The sequence below is a fragment of the Somniosus microcephalus genome, chromosome 2, assembly GCF_052327205.1.
Source record: "Somniosus microcephalus isolate GS21.2 chromosome 2, FLI_Smic_1.0, whole genome shotgun sequence".
Lineage (NCBI taxonomy): Eukaryota > Metazoa > Chordata > Chondrichthyes > Squaliformes > Somniosidae > Somniosus > Somniosus microcephalus.
The window spans coordinates 136,499,401-136,521,690 of record NC_140988.1 but is presented as its reverse complement, the minus strand read 5'-3'; the positions used below and the strand labels follow the sequence as shown (position 1 = coordinate 136,521,690).

Genomic DNA, 22,290 nt, shown 5'->3' with positions numbered 1-22,290 from the left:
AAACAAGGAAGCAAAATGTTCCGCCAATGTGGCAAGAGCACTTGTGATTGATGGATAAGGGGGTCACATTTCTCATTGACTTCAACCTATGAAGTAGATTTTCATTCACTAGTGTTTAACCTTAGCACTTCTACTGGTCTATTCAACTTGGGATAATCTGTTTCTTCTAGATAGTGAAATAAGCAACCAAGGGAGAGATATGATACTTTCACAAGTATAGGCTGAAAGAGAACTGTCACTACAAAATATCTTCTGGATGTTATGCTTGTATGTTAACATTTTTATTAATACGCCTTTGGACACAAGTACTTGATAAGAACAAATCATAAGTGTCTCTCTAGCCTTGTTAGAGAATTTAAAAAATCCAGAAGACAGTGGGCAGATGGCCCACTGAATTCTAGTTTTAGGAACAGTACTGTTAAAGTCAGCTGAAAGTGATAACTTGTTACAGAGGCCAGATGCCAACAGAAATCATTGCCAAAGAACTAATGAGATGGAACAAAAACTGTCACATTATAAAATGAACACAGACATGACACATAGTTGTGGCTATCTGAGATTAGAATTTAAAGCCATACATCAACGAATGATGATTTTGTGAAGGAATAAGCCATATGACCTATTCAGAAAAATACACTATCATATGAAAGAATCCTGGCCTTATTAAAACATGACAAACTGGGTTTGGAAATCTAGAAACCTAACAATGAAATCGCTGTGAAAGAATGCTGGCTATTGAGATAAGACAGTTGTTGACCCTGAATAAATAGCCTTATTGAAACAGAAGGCGAAGGGCTCCGACAAGCTGAGCTTTTGGAAATGAAGCAATGGTTCACCCTGGATAAGGTGTTCTAATTTACACTTCGTAAAGAAGCACATAAGATAAGGAACATCTGCCCTCGTAAAGATGACATAAAGTAAGGAACACCTGCCATCACACTGTTTTTATATGGTAAACTCATTGCACCACACTCACTCACACACTTCCCTTTCTCTTGCAGGCCAAGGTCATGCATAACAGGAGGAAGCAGCGGTAGACAGCCGGGGGCAAGGTGCCATCCAGGACCTCAGCCAACTGGAGGATCAAGTGCTGGAGATCATTGGGTGACAGATCATGGAGGCTGTGGTAACTGGCGAGGTTGAAGCCCTTGCAGACAACAACGGTATGCTCATTCCTAATCCTTTTCACATCCCACTTCCCCCTCATCCCACAATCTCTTCTGACTTTCAAGCTCCTGATGCTGTATGCATGCATATCTTGCTTTCCCCCAACCCCCTGCCTCCCCTCACCATAACCCGACTCGTCTGCTTTCAGCTAATCAAGACCAAGCACCGGAGCGGCATGTCCCCGAGGTGATGCAGGAGAGTGAGGGGGTAGAAGAAGAAGAAAAAAACGCAGCTTCACTGCATCCGTCACTCGCAGACACCAGCTCAGAAACTGGCATTGTACGTACTTTAGAGGCTAGTGTAGAAGTGGGATCTGCACAGGGTGAAGCACCGGGCACGAGTGGGCTGCAGCAAGGCCAGAGGGAAAGGGTAGCTTGGGGGCCAGCTTCCCGGTAGGAGAGTTTTGCTGCACAGGAATGAAGATGAGGACCTCGATGGACCAGCCTTCAGAAGAAGGGTGATGGGCATGCACACCGAATTGCTAGGTACAATGGCAAGCCTGCCAGAGTGCCTCTTGGCAATGTCAAGGAGCATGGAGGAGTCCACCTCCAACATTGGCTAGGGCTTTGTGCAGAGCTTGGAGCCCAGGATTTCCAGGCTGGAAATGATGGAAAACTCCCGAAGAGACTGTGTCGACCTAGACATGATGATGCGTGTGATGGGAGATGTTGCAGCTTCCATTGCAGCACAGGCGGAAGCGACCCAACGTCTTAGTGCTGCAGCGGTAGCACAAACCACTCAAATGAAGACTCAGCTTGATGCCACCCAAGCTCAGACTGCTGCCATCATGGCTGGGTTTACCACTGTCAATCAGGGCTTGCAGGTCAGTAATCTGTGCTCCAACAGATTGCTAGGGATGCTGAGATGCCGCCCCAGGGGAGTGGCAGCGGGTCAGTGGAGTAGGACCCTGCTGTCCTCTCTCAGGATGACAGCATTCTTGTTCCCACTACTGCCACTCCGCCATTGTCCTTGCCGCTGCCTGTCAGCCAGCCAGCCCAGAGTGCTGCCACCCGTGCCAAGATGGTGCAGTCTACAGCTGGACCTTCTAGGGCCAGAGCTGCTCAAGGTCATCCTGCAAAGCCATCTGAAGTCTCCAACATGGAAACTCAGCAGCCTTCCTCCAGCCATGCTGCAGCCACTGGGGGAGCACTTCATAGGAGCACTAGATCAGGAAAGGGCACATGAACGACAGGCACTAAGCAATTGCACAAGAGTGATCAGTTCATATCGTATGTGTAAATTGATTTTGGATAAATTTATTAATTTTGTTTGGAATCTTTTGTGGTGGCTGTTATTCCAGCTTTGTGCCCAGGAGGACACTGTGATATTCCATGACAGAGGGATGGTATGATGGGGATGTGGTGAGCAACAGGGATCTGGGGTTTCATTCATTTGAATCAAAGTCTGATGAGGCGTTCATGGACAGCATGTCTGGAAGGGGGATTGGTTGCCTGCCTCCCCCCTTCCTCCCCTTCCTCTTCCTCTTGCTCATCTTCCTCTCCCTCCTCCTCCTCTCACTTGCCCTCCTCCTGAGGTGGTCCCCCAATCCCTGGTGGCAAGGGCTGCGTCCTCATGATGGCCAAGTTGTGAAGCATGCAGCAGACCACCATGAAATGGGACACCAGCTCCGCCGAATACTGGAGGGCTCCTCCCGAGTGGTCAAGGCAGCGGAACCATTACTTCATTAACCCGATGGTCTGTTCGATGATGTTCCTGGTGGAAGCAGGGCTCTCATTATATGAGTGCTGGGCATGAATGGTGGTGTTGCTGAGGGGAGTCATCAGTCAGGTACAGAGTGGATAGCCCTTGTCTCCGAGCAGCTAACCTTGAGTTTCATGTGGTGGCTGGGAGATTGCTGGCACACCACACTGATGCAGGATGAAGGCATCATGGCTGCTGCCAGGATAGCGGACATTGACCATCAGGAAGCGCTGGGCGTGGTCGCACAACAACTGCACATTAAGTGGTAGCCTTTGTGGCTACAGATGATCTCAGGATTATTAAGTGGTGCCAGCAAAGCCATGTGGGTGCAGTCGATGGTGCCCTGCACCATGGGGAAGCCCGCTATCCTAGCAAAGCCACATGCGCATTCCTTCTGCTTCTCTCTGCTCAGAGAGAACAAATGTAGATCCCTTCTCCTGGTGTAGAGAGCCTCAGTGACCTCCCGGAAGCAGCGATGAATGGGGAACTGAGAGATGATAGCTATGTCTCTGGCTACATACTGGAAGAATCCACTGGCAAAGAAATTGAGGGCCACGGTGACCATGACTGCCACTGGGAGAGCCATGGTTGCCCTGCTCTCAGGCTGCAGATCTGGTTGCAGGTGGTGGCAGAGTTCTGTGACCACCTCCTTGGTGAAGGTTAGCCTCCTGGCCCTTCTCCTCCTCGTTTTACGCGCATCTTCTCATCTTCTTCGCGGATTCCACTCACTCTCCCGAAGACACTCGAGCGCAAGGGGCCTGCCAGTAGACACCCATGACTGTAAACAAGTGGTGTGAGTAAAAGCCTTTAAATAAGAATGAAGGCATTCTCCACTTGCCCCAACACTCCCTGCTACCTTAGAACCTTGAAAGAAGTTAATAAAGCTGCTGGAGTTGCTGAAAGTTACACAGAGCCAGTCAAACTGCAGAAACATGTCAGCTGCAAGTTGTTGCTAATGATCCCTTTAAATACCACTGGAGCCTCCTTCCTGCTTCTCAATGCTTGCTCAGCTCATCACACTTAAGGCATATCAGTAAGTGGAGCGGCGAAGTCGAAACTTGCAGATCGGGCATCAAGTGAGCATTGCACACTCACTGACATCACAATCTGCATCATCTACATAATTTTGGTGAGCGCTGATGTAATGTATATACCTTTAAGGGGGGAACTATGTTTTACAGCTCATGTATACTGCAGTACGGGCAGTGACCACACCTGTATATAGCACTGAGTAGTAATCTGTACAGATCAATTGCAGTGTGAGCCACGTTGAGTAAACACCTGTTGTACCGTTCTCCGCAGTCTGTGTCTTATTATACACGGACGCAACATTGGCGACGAGGCAGGTTCGAACCTACCTGCAACTCTGCATCACCTCCCGGGGATTCGTTCCTGGAGATCAGTGGATTGGAGGTCAAGGCCAGAGACTCGGGCGTCGACCACAGGCAACCGCCCAGTCATCCAGCAGAGACTCGAGAATTGCGGGGGAGGCTGTCGAGAGCCAGGCTTGGCTTTCCAGTCGAGGTGGTCCAGCGAAATGGGCTGGCAACAGGTAGTGCGCAGACCCTTCCCGGACAGCGGCGGGCTAGAGCCCGACCGAGCGGCACAGCAAAGGGCCGAGCAGCATTGACGGGGGAGAGAGAGAGAGAGAGGGCAGAGCGCACAGGGCGCAGCCGGTGTTCAGGGGCCGAGCAGCGTCGGAGAGAGGGAGAGAGAGACGCGCAGAAACCCGCAAGGCGCAGCCATTGCCACGAGGACCGCCGAGAGCGGCGTTGGCAGCAGCACAGGAGAAGCGCGCGAAACCTACAGGGCGCCGCCATTGCCACGAGAACCGCCGGGAGTGGCGTTGGCAGCAGCGGGGGAGGAAGGAAAGCGCGGGAGACGCCATTTTAAGCCATTGGGAGACGCCATTTTAAACCACACCCAAAATGCCGAAGAGTGGCAGTATCACCGCATTTGACAATGAAGTCGAAGATTGGACTACATATGTCGAACGAATAGAGGTGTACTGCAAGGCAAATGAGGTGTCAGATGACAAGAAAGCGTCGGTATTGTTAAATTTAATGGGTGCAAAGACGTATGGTTTATTACAAAATCTAGTAACCCCAACAAAGCCAATGGAAAAGAGTTTTGAAGACATAGTAACGATACTAAAGGAACATTTAAACCCCACACCGCTGCTGATAGCAGAAAGATTCAAGTTTCACAAACGGAACCAGCATAAGGATGAAAGCAATGCTGATTATTTAACAGAACTGCGCAAACTATCGAAACACTGCCAGTTTGGAGTGGGACTGGCAGATACCTTAAGGGACAAGTTTGTGTGTGGGCTTCAAAGTGAAGGAACCCAGAAACGACTTTTATCTGAAAAGGACCAAACGCTGGAAAAGGCTTTCAGCATTGCGGTATCATATGAAGCAGCAGCACGGGGCGCTGCAGAGATACAACAGAGACCGCAAGAATATGGCACAAACAAAATGTCATATGGAACAGAGAAGTGCTATCGCTGCGGCAGAACAACACACAACCAGAATGATTGCTGGTTCAAAGACAAAGTGTGCAGACAGTGTGGAAAAGTAGGACACATAGCACGAGTCTGCAGGTCGGGAAAGAAAACCAGCAATAAGAAACCTACCAAAGGAAAGTACAAGAAGGTACATAAGATGACGGAGAATAGTTCAGACGAACAAAAGAGGGATAACGACTCCGAAAGCAGGGAACTGAGTTGTCTGAAACTACATAATGTGATCACAACGGAGGAATACCGAATCATTTGGGTCACTCTCAAGTTAGCAGGAGTCCAGGTAAAGATGGAATTGGACACAGGATCAGCCCTAACAGTCATAAACCGACGGGACTACGAGCGGCTATTCTCACACATACCCTTGAGAGACACAAAAATTATTTTGAAGACGTACACGGGGCAAAAAGTCTACCCCAAAGGAAAAATAAGGGTGACCGTTATATATAACGGTAAGGAAACACCAAAACTAGACCTGTATGTATTGCAAGATGGAGGACCACCATTACTGGGACGTGAATGGATCCGGAAAATACAACTGGATTGGCATTCCATACAGGCACTGACTGTGGCTGACAAAAAGGATGATGACGTCACAACTGAGCGACTGTCAAAGATCCTAACTGACGCGAAAGAAGTGTTCCAGCAAGGACTCGGAACACTAAAAGTCATGACAGCGATGATTAAAATTGAAGAAAATGCAAGCCCAACATTTTTTAAGGCCAGACCGGTACCTTATGCGATCCGCCCAGCCATCGAAGCAGAGCTGGAGAGTCTGGAACGTTCAGGTGTACTGTCCAAGGTAGACTGGAGCGAGTGGGCTACACCCATCGTCGCTGTGATGAAAAAGTTGTTGAGCAGCACGCCTGGGGAACCAAGGGAGGTTCGCATCTGTGGGGACTTTAAGGTGACAGTGAACCCGGTCCTTCACACCGTACAATATCCACTTCCGCGGATTGAAGATATTTTCGCCTCGCTATCTGGAGGGAAACGCTTCACTAAGATTAATCTGGCCCAGGCGTATCTGCAAATGGAGGTAGAAGAAGCATCAACAAAATACCTCACAATCAACACCCATAAAGGTCTCTACCAATACAACCGGCTGGTATTAAGGGTAGAATCAGCTCTGGCTATTTGGCAGAGGGCAATGGAACAAGTCCTGCAAGGGATCCCAGGAACCCAGTTGGACGACATCCTGGTCACGGGCGAAAATGACAGTGATCACCTTGCCAACCTGGAGCAGGTGCTCACTAGATTGCAGGAATATGGGCTCCGAGCTAACCGCCCCAAATGCGAGTTTTTTAGAAAACAGATCTTGTATTGTGGCCACGTTATCGATAAAGAGGGGTTACATAAGTCCCCAGAGAAGATTGAGGCTGTAGTCAAGGCTCCAGCACTGGAAAATGTGTCACAACTGCGGTCGTTCCTCGGGCTGGTAAACTACTACCATAAGTTCTTGCCAAATTTGTCTACAATGCTACACACACTGAACACCCTACTGCAAACTGGGGTGCCATGGAAGTGGAGTGACGAATGTAGACGAGCTTTCCAGAAGAGCAAAACACAAAACACTAATCATATCGAAAGAGGTATTGGCCCATTACAACCCAGCATTACCAATTCGGTTGGCATGTGATGCGTCACCCTACGGCATTGGAGCGGTGCTGTCGCACAAATTCTCGGACGGCTCAGAGAGGCCAATAGCCTTTGCGTCACGATCACTAACCTCAGCCGAGCGTAACTATGCCCAGATTGACAGGGAGGCCCTCAGCCTAGTGTGGGGAGTGAAAAAGTTCAATCACTATCTGCACGGGCAGAAATTCACCTTGCTGACTGATCACCAGCCTCTTGTCTCCATTTTTAATCCAAAGAAGGGCGTTCTGGTTGTAATGTATGTACCTTTAAGGGGGAGAACTACTTTTTACAGCTCCTGTATCCTGTAGTACCGGCAGTGACCACACCTGTCTATAAACCCTGAGTAGTGCTCTGTACAGTCAGTTGCAGTTTGAACCCTCATTCAGTAAACACCTGTTGATTGTTCCCTGCAGTCTTTGTCTGATTATTGAAGGACACAACATTAAGATACCCGGATCTAACATTGGCGACGAGAAAGATTCGAACCTACCTGCAACTCTACATCACCTCCCAGGGATTCGCTCCAGGAGAACAGTGGAAGGAGGTCGAGTCCAGAAGCATGGGCATCGTAGGGGAGGCTGTCGAGAGCCAGGCTTGGCTTTCCAGCCACGGTGGTCCAGCGAAACGGGCTGGCAACAGGTACTGCGCAGACCCTTCCCGGACAGCGGCGGCTAGAGACGACCGAGCAGCACAGAAAAAGGCCGAGCAGCGTCGATGGGGGAGAGAGAGAGGGCAGAGCGCACAGGGCGCAGCCGGTGTTCAGGACCGAGCGGCGTCAATGGGGGAGAGAGGCGAGAGAGAGCAGAGCGCAGCCGGTGTTCAAGGGCCGAGCAGCGTCAACGGGGAAGAGAGGCACGCAGGAAAACATGAGGCGCTGCCATTGCCACGAGGACCGCAGAGAGTGGCATTGGCAGCAGCGCAGGAGCAGCGCACGAAACCCACAGGGCGTCGCCATTTGCCAGGAGGACCGCTGAGAGCGGTGTTGGCAGCAGCGCGGGATACGCCATTTTAAGCCGCTGCGGGGAAGAAAGCAAAGCGCGGGAGATGCCATTTTAAGCCAGTCTAACCACACCCAAAAATGCCGAAGAGTGGCCGTATCACAGCATTCGACAATGAAGTCGAAGATTGGACGACATATGTCGAACGCATAGAAGTATACTGCAAGGCAAATGAAGTGCCAGATGACAAGAAAGCACTGGTATTGTTGAATTCAATGGGTGCAAAAACGTATGGCTTACAACAAAACCTAGTAACCCCAGAGAAGCCAGCAGAAAAGGATTTTGAAAACATAGTGTCAATCCTACAGGACCACTTAAACCCCACACCGCTGCTGATAGCAGAAAGATTTAAGTTTCACAAAAGAAACCAGCATAAAGATGAAAGTAATGCTGAGTATTTAATGGAACTGCGCAAGCTATCGAAACACTGCCAGTTTGGAACGGGACTAGCAGATACTTTAAGGGACAAGTTTGTGTGTGGGCTTCAAAGTGAAGGAACCCAGAAATGGCTTCTATCAGAAAAGGATCTTACGCTGGACAAGGCTTTCAGCATGGCAGTATCACACGAAGCAGCCACAGGGGGCGCTGCAGAGATACAACGGAGACCGCAAGAATATGGCACAAATGAAATGTCATACGGAACAGTGAAGTGCTATCGCTGCGGCAGAACAACACACGACCATAATGATTGCTGGTTCAAGGACAAAGTGTGCAGACAGTGTGGAAAAGTAGGACACATAGCAAGAGTCTGCAGGTCGGGAAAGAAAACCAGCAGCAAGAAATCTCCACAGGAGAAGTACAAGAAGGTACATAAGGTGACGGAGAGTAGTTCAGACGAACAGAAGAGTGATACAGACTCCGGAAGCAAGGAGCTGGGTTGTATGAAACTACATAATGTGATCAAAATGGAGGATCACCAAACTATCTGGGTCACACTCAAGATAGCAGGTGTCCAAGTGAAAATGGAATTGGACACAGGATCAGCCCTAACAGTCATAAACCGAAGGGACTACAAGCGGCTATTCTCACATATGCCCTTGAGAGATACAAAGATTGTCTTGAAGATGTACACGGGGCAAAAAGTCTACCCCAAAGGAAAAATAAGGGTGAACGTTATATATAACGGCAAGGAAACACCAAAAATGGACCTATATGTATTGCCAGATGGAGGACCACCACTACTAGGACGTGAATGGATCCGGAAGATACAGCTGGATTGGCATTCCATACAAGCACTGACTGTAGATGCCAAAAAGGATGACAATGTCACACCTGGACGACTGTCAAAAATGCTAACTGACACACAAGAAGTGATCCAGCAGGGACTCGGAACACTAAAAGGCATAACAGCGACGATCAAAATGGAGGAAAATGCAAGCCCAAAGTTTTTTAAGGCCAGTCCGGTACCTTATGCGATCCGCCCAGCCGTCAAAGCAGAGCTGGAAGGTTTGGAACATTCAGGAGTACTGTCCAAAGTGGACTGGAGCGAGTGGGCTACACCCATCATTCCTGTAATGAAGAGGTCATTGAGTAATACGCCTGGGGAACCAAAGAAGGTTCGCATCTGTGGGGACTTTAAGGTGACAGTGAACCCAGTCCTTCACACTGTACAATATCCGCTTCCGCGGATTGAAGATATTTTCGCCTCGCTATCTGGAGGGAAATGCTTCACTAAGGTTGATCTGGCCCAGGCGTACCTGCAAATGGAGGTAGAAGAAGCCTCGAAACAGTACCTCACGATCAACACTCATAAAGGTCTCCACCAATACAACCGGCTGGTGTTCGGGGTAGCATCAGCTCCGGCTATTTGGCAAAGGGCAATGGAACAAGTCCTGCAAGGGATTCCAGGGACCCAGTGTTATTTGGACGACATCCTGGTCACGGGCGAAAATGACAGTGATCCCCTCGCCAACCTGGAGCAGGTGCTCACTAGATTGAAGGAATATGGGCTCCGAGCTAATCGCCACAAATGCGAGTTTTTCCAGGAGCAGATCGCGTATTGTGGCCACGTTATTGATAAAGAGGGGTTACATAAGTCCCCTGAAAAGATTGAGGCAGTAGTCAAGGCTCCAGCACGGGAAAATGTGTCACAACTGAGGTCGTTCCTCGGGCTGGTGAACTACTACCATAAGTTCTTGCCGAATTTGTTTACCGTACTACACCCACTGAACACCCTACTGCAAACGGGGGTACCATGGAAGTGGAGTGACGAATGTAAACGAGCTTTCCAGAAGAGCAAAGCTTTGATCACATCGAAAGAGGAGTTGGCTCATTTCAACCCAGCACTACCAATTCGGTTGGCGTGTGATGCATTACCCTATGGCATTGGAGCGGTGCTGTCGCATAAATTCCTGGACGGCTTGGAGAGGCCAGTAGCCTTTGCGTCTCGGTCACTAACCTCAGCCGAGCGTAACTACGCCCAGATTGACAGGGAGGCCCTCAGCCTAGTGTGGGGAGTGAAAAAGTTCAATCACTATCTGCACGGGCAGAAGTTCACCTTGCTGACTGACCACCGACCACTTGTCTCCATCTTTAATCCAAAGAAGGGCGTTCCGGTGATGACTGCGCAACAGCTACAAAGATGGTCCCTTTTTTTAGGGGCGCACCAATATGATATTGAGTATAAGGGCACGAAACAGCATGGAAACGCTGATGGGCTATCACGCCTGCCACTGCCTACTGCGGAGGAAGCACCAGCAGTGGATCCTGTCAAAACATATCATTCGACTATAATTGAATGCTTGCCAGTAACTAACGCTGGTATAGAGAAGGAGACCCGAAATGACCCGACACTGTCTCGGGTATATGATTTGACGGTGAAGGGATGGCCAGCACAGGGCGACTCACTGTTGCCAGCATTCTCGACAAGGAGAGAACAGCTGTCAGTGTGCCGGTGGACCTTGATGTGTGGATCCCGAGTGGTAATTCAACCCAAGTTAAGGGATAGAGTGCTCAATGAGCTTTATGAGGGTCATCTGGGAGGGGTAAAAATGAAAAGCCTAGCCAGGGCTTATGTGTGGTGGCCGGGAATCGATAAACAAACCGAGGACCTGACCAAGAGCTGCTCAGGATGCCAGAAAGTCCAAAATGCACCACCACAGGCCCCTCTACACCCATGGGAGTGGCCCTCATCTCCATGGCAACGGGTGCATATTGATTTTGCTGGTCCATTCATGGACTCAATGTTTTTAATAGCCGTGGATGCGCACTCGAAATGGCCTGAGTTCATCAAAATGTCCTCCACCACCACGGAGAAAACTATTGCAGTCCTACGGACCATTTTTGCCAGGAATGGCTTGCCAGAACAGATTTGCTCCGACAACGGACCACAGTTTGTGTCCGAAGAGTTCCGGAGGTTCTTGAAAAAGAATGGGGTAAGGCATTACACATCCGCCCCGTATCATCCAGCCACAAATGGATTGGCTGAAAGGTTTGTACAAACCTTTAAGAAGGCAATAAAGGCTATATACAATGACAACATTCCGCTGCAGCACAAGGTGGACAATTTCCTGTTCGCCTACCGGAATGCGACACATGCAGTCACCAACCAGGCCCCAGCCATGATGTTCTTTAACCGAAGGTTAAGATCTCGCCTGGATTTGCTCAGACCAAACGTACGAAGAGATGTTGAGAGTAAGCAATTCCAGCACATCCATGAGAAGCCAACAAGGAGCTTCAATGTAGGGCAACCAGCCTTGGCCCGCGACTACCAAACAGAAAAATGGCAGCCAGGAACGATATGCACACGGCAGGGCCCACTAATGTACCCAGTGGACGTTGAGGAGAGCATCGTGAGACGCCATGCTGACCAGATCCTAGAGTCACAGGAACAAGTTAACCCCATGCCTCGCCCATACGTACCTGGTGATGAACCCGACGTACAGGTAGCATCTACCCCAGAAATAGTAGCATCGGAAGCTGATGAACCAACCGACAACAGGGGGCCAGAATCGCCTCCGCACCAAGAGCAAGACTCTCGGGAAAGGCGCTATCCAGAAAGGATCAGGAAGCCTCCCCAAAGACTGAATATATGAATAGACTATATTCAGCTAATGTTGCATGTTAAAAGTGTTAATTGTAATGAGTTTGATATTTAATTGTTAAATGAGTGTTATGGTACTGTTAATCTAAAAGGGGAGGAATTGTAATGTATGTACCTTTAAGGGGGGAACTACTTTTTACAGCTCCTGTATCCTGTAGTGCCAGCAGTGACCACACCTGTATATAAACCCTGAGTAGTGCTCTGTACAGTCAGTTGCAGTTTGAACCCTCATTCAGTAAACACCTGTTGATTGTTCCCTGCAGTCTTTGTCTGATTTTGGTGAGTGCTGATGTAATGTATATACCTTTAAGGGGGGAACTATGTTTTACAGCTCATGTATACTGCAGTACCGGCAGTGACCACACCTGTATATAGCACTGAGTAGTAATCTGTACAGATCAGTTGCAGTGTGAGCCACGTTGAGTAAACACCTGTTGTACCGTTCTCCGCAGTCTGTGTCTTATTATACACGGACGCAACAGCTGACATCGGCAGCGCTGCTGACCATTCGAAAATGGGGACCGCCATGGGACCCGTCAGCAGCGGGCGGAAGAGCAGTGGCTGCCATTTTTTTCCCCGAATCTTGCGGTAACAGGTGGCGCTAAACCCCCAAATTTTTAGCGCTATTTTTCCTAGATTGGAATAGATTTTAAAAGAGGAATTGATGTTTGTATTAGGTTGCATCAGGCCACTTGAATTTTGTGGTGTTGTGGAGCATGAGAGGAAAGGTGTTTTGTCAATGACATGATTATTTGCGTGATTAAAACTAAACATCTCTAGTTATAGGAGCACTAATATGAGACTAGTGGGTATAAGAAGGATGTGAAAATATAGAACAAATTTTTTTTTTTTATGTTCTTTAAGCTACCAAGTAAGAGGTGAGCATCTTGTAAACCTACCAATAAGGAAGTGTCTTTGGAAATAGCCATCATTAATGGCCTAAATCACCAAGCCCTGACTGATAAAGTGCATAAGTGCATATTGGTAGTCAGACTATTTCACGAAATAGATATAAGTATATTCTATCAAGGATCAGAAAGCAAAAAGATGATGAGTTTTCATATTAGAAGAATACATTTGTAGATTCAGAGCACCATCTATTAGATAATCTACAAGGGAGAAACATTGAAACAGCTGAATTTCAGGAAATATGTAGGACTGAGAAGACCCAGATGATTCTAATGCATCTTTAGTATTTTTAGGCTAGGATTAGGAACATAAGAATTAGGAGCAGGAGTAGGCCATACGACCCCTCGAGCTGCTCTGCCATTCAATATCATGGCTGATCTTCGACCTCAACTCCACTTTCCTGCCTGATCTCCATATCCCTAGATTCCCCTAGAATCCAAACATCTATCAATCTCAGCCTTGAATATACTCAACGATTCAGCATCCACAGCCCTTTGGGATAGAGAGTTCTAAAGATTCACAACCATCTGAGTGAAGAAATTCCTCCTCACCTCAGTCTTAAATGGCCGACCCCTAATCCTGAGAATATGCCCCCTAGTTCTAGACTCTCCAGCCAGGGGAAACAACCTTTCAGCATCTACCCTGTCAATCCCCCTCAGAATCTTATATGTTTCAATGAGATCACCTCTCATTCTTCTACACCCCAGAGAGTATAGACCCAATCTACTCAATATAATCAATTGAGAAGATAACTGTTCTATCCTATGTTGGCTAGCTTGATTGAGTTTTTCAGCTGAACTATAACAAGATACGCTTTCAGTTTTAATTTTTTTTTATTTGTTCCTGGGATGTGGGCATCGCTGGCAAGGCCAGCATTTATTTCCCATCCCTAATTGCCCTTGAGAAGGTGGTGGTGAGCTGCCTTCTTGAACCGCAGCAGTCCATGTGGTGAAGGTAGTCCCACAGTGCTGTTAGGGAGGGAGTTCCAGGATTTTGACCCAGCAACAATGAAGGAATGGTGATATATTTCCAAGTCAGGATGGTGTGTGACTTGGAGGGGAACTGGCAGGTGGTGGTGTTCCCATGCGCCTGCTGCCCTTGTCCTTCTAGGTGGTAGAGGTCACGGGTTTGGGAGGTGTTGCTGAAGAAACCTTGGTGAATTGCTGCAGTGCATCTTGTAGATGGTACACACTGCAGCCACGGCGCATGGGGGTGGGGGGAGTGACTGTTCAAGGTGGTGGATGGGGTGCCAATCAAGTGGGCTGCTTTGTCCTAGATGGTGTCGAGCTTCTTGAGTGTTGTTGGAGCTGCACTCATCCAGGCAAGTGGGGAGTATTCCATCACACTCCTGACTTGTGCCTTGTAGATGGTGGGAAGGCTTTGGGGAGTCAGGAGGTGAGACACTCGCCGCAAAATACCCAGCCTCTGACCTGCTCTTGTTGCCACAGTATTTATGTGGCTGGTCCAGTTAAGTTTCTGGTCAATGGTGACCCCCCAGGATGTTGATGGTAGAGGATTTGGCGATGGTAATGCCGTTGAATGTCATGGGGAGATGGTTAGGCTCTCTCTTGTTAGAGATAGTCATTGCCTGACATTGTGTCGTGCGAATGTTACTTGCCACTTATCAGCCCAAGCCTGAACGTTGTCCAGGTCTTGCTACATGCGGGCATGGACAGTTTCACTATCTGAGGGGTTGCGAATGGAACTGAACACTGTGCAATCATCAGCGAACATTCCCACTTCTGACCTTATGATGGAGGGAAGGTCATTGATGAAGCAGCTGAAGATGGTTGGGCCTAGGACACTGCCCTGAAGAACTCCTGCAGCGATGTCCTGGGGATGAGATGATTGACCTCTTCCTTTGTGCTCAGTATGACTCCAGCCAGTGGAGAGTTTTCCTCCTGATTCCCATTGATTTCAATTTTACTATGGCTCCTTGATGCCATGCTCAGTCAAATGCTGCCTTGATGTCAAGGGCAGTCACTCTCATCTCATCTTTGATTTGTGTGAACAAACCAAAGAAATTATTCTGTCATTTTCCATCATTTATTGTGGGATACCAATCAGTGAAAGAATTATGACACTGAATATGGTATTGTTTGGGAAAGAGATTTTTCTGCAGGTGCCGTTCATATGTCTGTTTAAGGTGATCTTTAAGTAGTTAGAGAGAAGCAGAAAACCCATTATGATTTGAGCTCCACAATCAGTAGTACTGGAGAAGTGGTTGGCTGTGCAATATTGTACGAGAAACTGTAATATTGGCAATGTAATTAATAGACAAAATTTCAATTATGACATGTTCGTTATCGCAGATGGAAAACTATTAACAGCTAATCAGATTTTCTTAATTTGTTTATTAATTAAGTTACAGAATGTTCTAGTAAATTATGACACTGAGTTCTAATCATCAAAGGAAACAATTCAGTTTCCTGTGTGTAAGTAAATGTTGGAATCTTCTTTATCCTAACATCTGTACATTTAAATATGTAATGAAAAGTCCATGCACCAGATTATATATTAGTCTAGTGACCTCAGTAAGAGCAACAGATTTGCTGGAACTCTAGATTGAAATCATTGTAGCTATGACCAGGTCATTATACAAGAAAGAAGAGAAAGAGTAAACACGGGGTGGGGGGGGGATGCAATTTTCAACTGCCTCTTGCCTGTTTCTCACCTGAAAAATGGTTATCAGCAGAAGAAAATTGGATGGGCACCTTCAAGCAGGCAGCAGGCTGTTTAAATATGCAAATTGCAGTCCTATGCCCGTTGGAGGACCCATTACCATTTTTATGCACAAATGGGTGGCGCATGCACCGTGCATGCTTGTACCAGGTGTTGAGCAGCCTAACCAGTAGTCCTTAAAGGGACAGCTGGAGACTTGTCTAAAAACAGCCTGGGTGTTTTTTGGAGGGGGGGAATTTTTGAGGGGCCTGGAGGAGCAGGAGAGAAACAGTGGAGCATCCGTTTGGTGCCTGCTGATCGCCAGTTAAATTTAAATGAGCCCTGAACCTGAATATAGTTCGGGCCTCCAGACAGTGGCTTTGGGCGGGTGCTGCAAATGCACTGCTGCCTTTGCCCCGCTTTGAAATAAAATTCAAAACATTTCTAGAAACAGAGAAAATTGGTGGCTGCATCAATCTGCACATCCTTTAAGGTTGGATACATGGAAGGACCTTTAAAATGTGCTTTGATTGCCAAGTTAAAAACGTGGGGGTTTTTTTGGGGTTTTTCAATTTTTATTTTTCGCAACAAAAACCTGGACAAGATCAGGAGATAAAAATTGGAGATCAAAATATTATTTTCCTGGGTCAGAGTCAATTACATTTGCAGGGTTGGTTCCCAGCAGTATCTCTGCACTGCAGTGGGAGCCTGCCACTGTCAGAGAGGAAATTCCCGTGGTGCTGGACAAGAGTAATTGTTGCAGCACTTCAAAAGTGACAGAAGCCGCTTAAATGCTACCGGCCTAAAATTAAAAGTGTGCTTAGAACGATTCCAGCTTCATGTTCTACAACCACGGATGGTCTGAGGAATGGATAGATGGCCATTGTTCACCTATTACCCAGTCCTCCTGCCTTAAACCCCCTCCCAGCCCAACCCCCCACCCCGCCATCCACTGCCTCCTTACGTCAGTTCTTCTTTGGCATCAGTGGTAAGTGAGGGAAATTGAACAGGGTCTTAAGCTTCACACTCCACCATCATTTCCATGTGATGGGACAGACTCTGGGTTGGCAGCTGATGTCAGAGTCAATGGGTGGGGGAGGAAGATGATGGGGTGAAAAATTGGTGGTAGGTCTCTCCATTCTATTTTATTTGTGACACTGCTTTGAAGCCACCGAAAACAGGTGGATTCCCGGAGGAAAATCCAGGCCCATAGCTTTGTGACTTCAACAGTAAATCATCTTCATTCTATAAGCTGTTGACAATTTTTACTTGGGTGATTATAGTGGGCAGTAATGAATAGCAGTTATGGTGAGAGTGACAGCAATTCTTCAATTTAATCCAAGAACCAACTGATCGCTAAATATAACTTTACATTTATGAAATAATAACCCTTATAGATAGGAAAATTACCAGTTCTACCCTTTGAATGAATGTGATTGATCAACATTATTTACCTGTTAAAAGTCTTGTATTCAGCCAGTTCTATCTTAGGCGTGAGCTCTGGCATTCTGGGATGTAAAGTTGAAAGAAGTTCTGGATCCTCTGCAATGGCTGCCTCCCATGGTGTTTGATATGATTTTGGTACAGCTGTTGCATTAAATTTTTCAGGTGGAATTTCCTTCAGTGGTCCAGTATATCCTGTGTAGAAGGACAATGTAAAAATGCATGTATATCATTTATAAATCATGGCATGATTGGCGTGGCTGTCCAGCGTAGTAAGATGTTATTTGCTCTCACTGTTCCTCACAGTGCAAGCTCCAACCTTTGCTGGACTGTCAGTTGGCGACAGCAAGTGGGACCTAGCTGCTTCCCCAATGGGAGAAGGGGTAAAGTCATGAGGATGAGCCAACTTATGCCTTTTTCACACACATCTTTTACCCTTACGCGAATGGCTTTCATTTATCTTATTGTTGGCATTAACTTTTTTTGAGAACTCATTAAACACCTTTTTTACCACTTGGTGATATTAAGAGGTTAAAATATAGGGAAAAAAATTTCTGCCCAGTGCTCCCACCTCTGAGAAATCCTGCATTTTATCAGATCTCCAGTTAAAAGACTGGAAACAGGCAAAGAATTCTAGAGCAAAGTGAAAGAAGTTAGCATTACAGTACGAGCTGTTGACGTAGTGGGGTGGGAAATTAATCAGTCCTTTACAAGGTGTTTTGCTGAGAGCGGTTTATGGCTGTGTGAAAGATAAAAGCAACAGTAGAAAATGAGAAGAATTAATACTAGCAGCAAGAAAGAGAACCAGATAAAGAAAGAAAACCAAAGACGTACAGTAACAGCAAAAGAAAAAACAAGTTGGAAAAGAAAAATAGCAGTAAGATGCAAAGAGAATGAGAAGAGTAGCCATGTGAAAGTAAACAGTAAAATTTAAATATTAAAATGTAATCTTGCATTAGGGAAAACTTGCATGCACACAAGTGAAAACACAAAAAAAAACTCGGAAAATGTTGTTGTTTCTATATTTGACATGTTCTCACTTGCAGGTGTAAAGGGAAATCCGAATGAAATAGAAGAAAAATGCAGTGGAAAAATGTGATACATTGGAAAAGTCTTTTAATAATATGAATGCACTGCTGTGGCTTAAAAAATGTTTGCAACAGATTGTCTGTTGGCCATTAAAGTCAGAAAACTCAGCTCAATATAATAAGATAATAATTTAACTGGTATCACTGACACTACCCAGGAATATGTAAAATGCTGAAAAACACATTGTTATGGTGATACTCGCACCGGCCAACATCCCCAGCATCGAAGCTTTGACCACGCTCGATCAGCTTCGATGGATGGGTCACATCGTCCGCATGCCCGATACGAGACTCCCAAAACAAGCGCTCTGCTCGGAGCTCTGACACGGCAAGAGAGCCCCAGGTGGGCAGAGGAAACACTTCAAGGACACCCTCAAAGCCTCCTTGAAAAAGTGCAACATTCCCACTGACACCTGGGAATCCCTGGCCCAAGACCGCACAAAGTGGTGGAGAAGCATCCGGGAAGGCGCCGAACACCTCGAGTCTCTTCGCCAGGAGCAAGCGGAAGCCAAGCGCAAGCAACGCAAGGAGTGCACGTCAACCCAAGCACCCCACCCACCCGCCCCTTCAGCCACCGTCTGCCCCACCTGTGACAGAGACTGTAGGTCCCCCATTGGACTCATCAGTCACCTGAGAACTCATTTTTAATGTGGAAGCAAGTCATCCTCGGTTCCAAGGGACTGCCTAAGAAGACATGGTGGTAGATGAGATTTTTGAAAAACGACAATTTTCAATGTTAAATTTTCTTTTTCATCTATGTTTTTGTTGAATAGTTTGTAAGTGTAACAACAAGTAGGGGAAGACAAATGATTGAACATTGTATTATGTGGGATTGGTGGGGATGAATAGGCATGACCTTCCCCAGTTATCTTATACATTTAAAATGCTGTAACTGAGCCACAATCCAAAACTACAGTTTATGTAGTGTAGTCTGAAGTGTAATGTCTCTTACCTGGAGCAATAGAATCTGGATTTGGTGGAGTCCGTGGATCAGGAGTATTTGGAGGTGTTTTAGGGGTGGTTTGTTGCCCACCTTGTAGTCCATTTCTCATGCTTTTGCAATTCTCTGTTCCATCATCACAATGTGTTATGGAAGGAATATAGCTCTGGAAAAGATTCAGCAAAACGAGGGTATATTTGTTATAGTGTACTGAGTAGGGGTCAATATTTTATTGAGATCATTTGCTCAGGCACCAATTGATCTCCAATTTAATCAAAATAAATGGTGTTTATTTACTAGAGATAATCTGATAAAAACATTATAAAATGCATTACAATAGTTTAAATAAGCAATTATTGAAATAATTGCTTTTGTTTAGGCTATTTTCTGCCAAATCTTGGTTAATTAATTTATTCTAGACGATTTTAGACATCTGAAATTGGAGAAAGAAATGTTTCTTCTCATTATTCATTACCATTTTTCAAAGCAATTGCTAAAATTCAAGACTAACTTGTGATGATTGGATTATAACCCTCTGTTGGAGTTTAAAAAGAGGAACAAAAAATGGGTTTCAGATTGGATGATTTAATTTACTTTGCAAACAGCGTCACTACAGAATTACACACCTACCAACATTATTCAACTTTGACTAAAGCAATAGTCTTAATGACACAACCAAAGTTTATGCAGCGTGTCAGTTTCTATGTGATATGTTTCCATTGTGACCCAGTGTATGTTCAGTTTGTACCTATTCCTGAGGTGAGTGCGCCTAAACCTATCACGAATTCAGCGTATATAATTTGCATGAGCAGATTTATCAAATGGGACTGAATTGGGCTCAATTTTGAAATGGCAGTGAAAACAGCATAAAAAATGTATGTGTTTCACCAGCAGTATTATTAATAAATCAGCATGGTCCTTTTCCAAATACATTTAAATCATGAATTTACCAGAATTCAATATATCATAAAAAAAGAGGTATTGAACTAGGTTTTGTGATTTTAAAAACTCAACAAGTTTGATTCCCGTTTATCTAATACTGACTATAGAACCACTAGAGATTTTGTGTGAATACATACATTCATTTGTGAATTGACAGAGTTCTGGAATCCCTCAAATGTGTATTTCTCAGATCTCCTTTGCCGCTTTTTAAACAATCTGGCCCCTCTGTTGGAAAGGAGAGAAAGCTCTTCCAGCATTATGTCTTTGGGAATGCTGATCTTTTTTCCATAGTCCACATCTAACTCTGAAACATACAACAAACAATAATTCCAAATGCAAACTTTCCATTTTTAATACATTTACGTTTTCTAAATGTTTTGTTTCTTATTGTTTTTGTATATCTGTGCACAGTAATCTTTTCCAGCAAGAGATCTAAGCAAGATATGGAATGTTACTTCCAACTGATGTGCTTCATTCACTTGGAGGGTTGATAAAGAGATCATTATTTGGATTATAAACTATGCACATTCTCAGTGGGCATGATGATATAATGCTGTGGCGGAGCCACTGAATGACTCTGGCAACTGTACATAATTCCCTTTAACGATGTTCTAGCACCAGCCTAAGCCTGTACCATTGTGTTAGCCATTACTTTGTTTTGTATATAGTGTTTGTATGCATGGGGCGTGGCCCCTTTAAGAGCGTGGGAAAACGCGGTCAAACGCGATGACGTCACGTCGCAAACCATGTGACTACCCAGGCAGTCCTCGTGGAATGTCCATCTTGTTAAGACCTGTTTTCGTGGCTCTCCTGTATCGATCTCATCAAACTGTTTGAACTCGTTTAGTTTTACATTAAAGACCTGTTTGATTGATCTCCTGAGTCGACCTCGGTTATTAGTTAGGTGACCCCGTTTTTTGTGAACATTTTTCACAAAAAGGACACAGCATGGAGGCAAACGCCATTTCGCTGAAGCTACCACAGTTCTGGGAGCAGCAAGCGACCTCATGATTCATTCAGGTCGAGGCCCAATTCGCCCTGAGAGACATCGCTGCGGATCAGACCAAATATCTCTATGTGGTCTCCGCACTCGACAGCTCTACCGCCTCGCGGATCATCAGCCTCCTCGAGAACCCTCCAACGGAGCGCAAGTATGAAACCCTCAAGGCGCGGTTGCTGCAAGTTTTTGGGCTCAATAAAGCGGAGCGCGCCCGTTGATTGCTCACTATGCCCGGGCTCGGGGATTCCAAGCCTTCGGAGTTGATGAGCCAAATGCTCACACTCCTTGGCTCCGAACCGGAATGCTTCCTATTCTGTGAAATATTCCTCAGCCAGCTACCAGAACAGATGCAGGCCGCCCTGGCCAGATCCGAAGTTGAGGACTGCGCAGCACTCGCGGCAGAGGCGGACAAAATTTTCGCGGTTACTCAGCATTACTGCGCCGCCACAAAGCGCCCATCCCCCACAGACGCCGCCCCAGCTCGTCAGCCTGCTGGGCTGTGTTTCTACCACGCACAGTTCGGCGCGAAGCGAGATGTTGCCGCCGTCCCTGCAGCTTCTCCCCCCCAAAAAAACAACTACGACCACTGAGGAACGGGTCTAACGGGCGCCCCGCGGCCGCGATGGCAATCGGCAATGCGGGCAAGTTGCTGTTTATCACCGATACTCTCTCCGGTCGTCGTTTTCTGTGCGACACCGGGGCGCAGTGCAGCATATTACCCGCGTCCACCCTCGATGTGCAGACCGGGATTCACGGCCTCGCCCTTGAAGCGGCCAATGGCGGAGCGATTCGGACCTTCGGCAGATGGCGGGTGCAGTTGTGTTTCGGGGGCCAATGATTTTACTGGGAGTTTGTGACGGCCAAGGTTTCGCAACCCATTCTCGGCACGGATTTCCTGTGCGCCAACAGCCTCCTGGTTGACGTGAGGAACCGGCGGTTGATCAACGCGGCAACTTTTCATTCTATCCCTTGTTACCGCAGTAACACTATGTCGCGCACCGTCACCTGTGCTTTTCTGGCTCCGGATGAGTTCACTCGCCTACTTGGCGAATTCCCCGACCTGACCAGACCCACGTTCTCCTCCACAGCCACGAAACATGGTGTGGAACACCACATCACCACCAACGGCCCCTCGGTCTACGCGCAGGCCCGATGCCTGGAACCTGGCAAGCTGGCGGTCGCAAAAGCGGAGTTCGCGACCATGGAACGGTTGGGGATTATTTGCCGGTCGAATAGTCCCTGG

At 46.8% G+C, this 22,290-nt stretch overlaps 1 protein-coding gene across 1 annotated transcript in view; it reads right to left on the bottom strand.

Annotated features, from left to right (window-relative positions):
• The window catches only part of myoz2b (myozenin 2b), a 57,311-nt gene that overhangs the window by 26,220 nt on the left and 8,801 nt on the right, over positions 1-22,290 (bottom strand). Inside the window, exons 3-5 of the mRNA XM_085962851.1 lie at positions 20,185-20,351; positions 19,118-19,271; positions 17,089-17,272 (exon numbers count right to left, since the gene is read on the bottom strand). Coding sequence (XP_085818977.1) covers positions 17,089-17,272; positions 19,118-19,271; positions 20,185-20,351 — 505 coding nt within the window. The remainder of the gene's footprint in view (positions 1-17,088; positions 17,273-19,117; positions 19,272-20,184; positions 20,352-22,290) is intronic.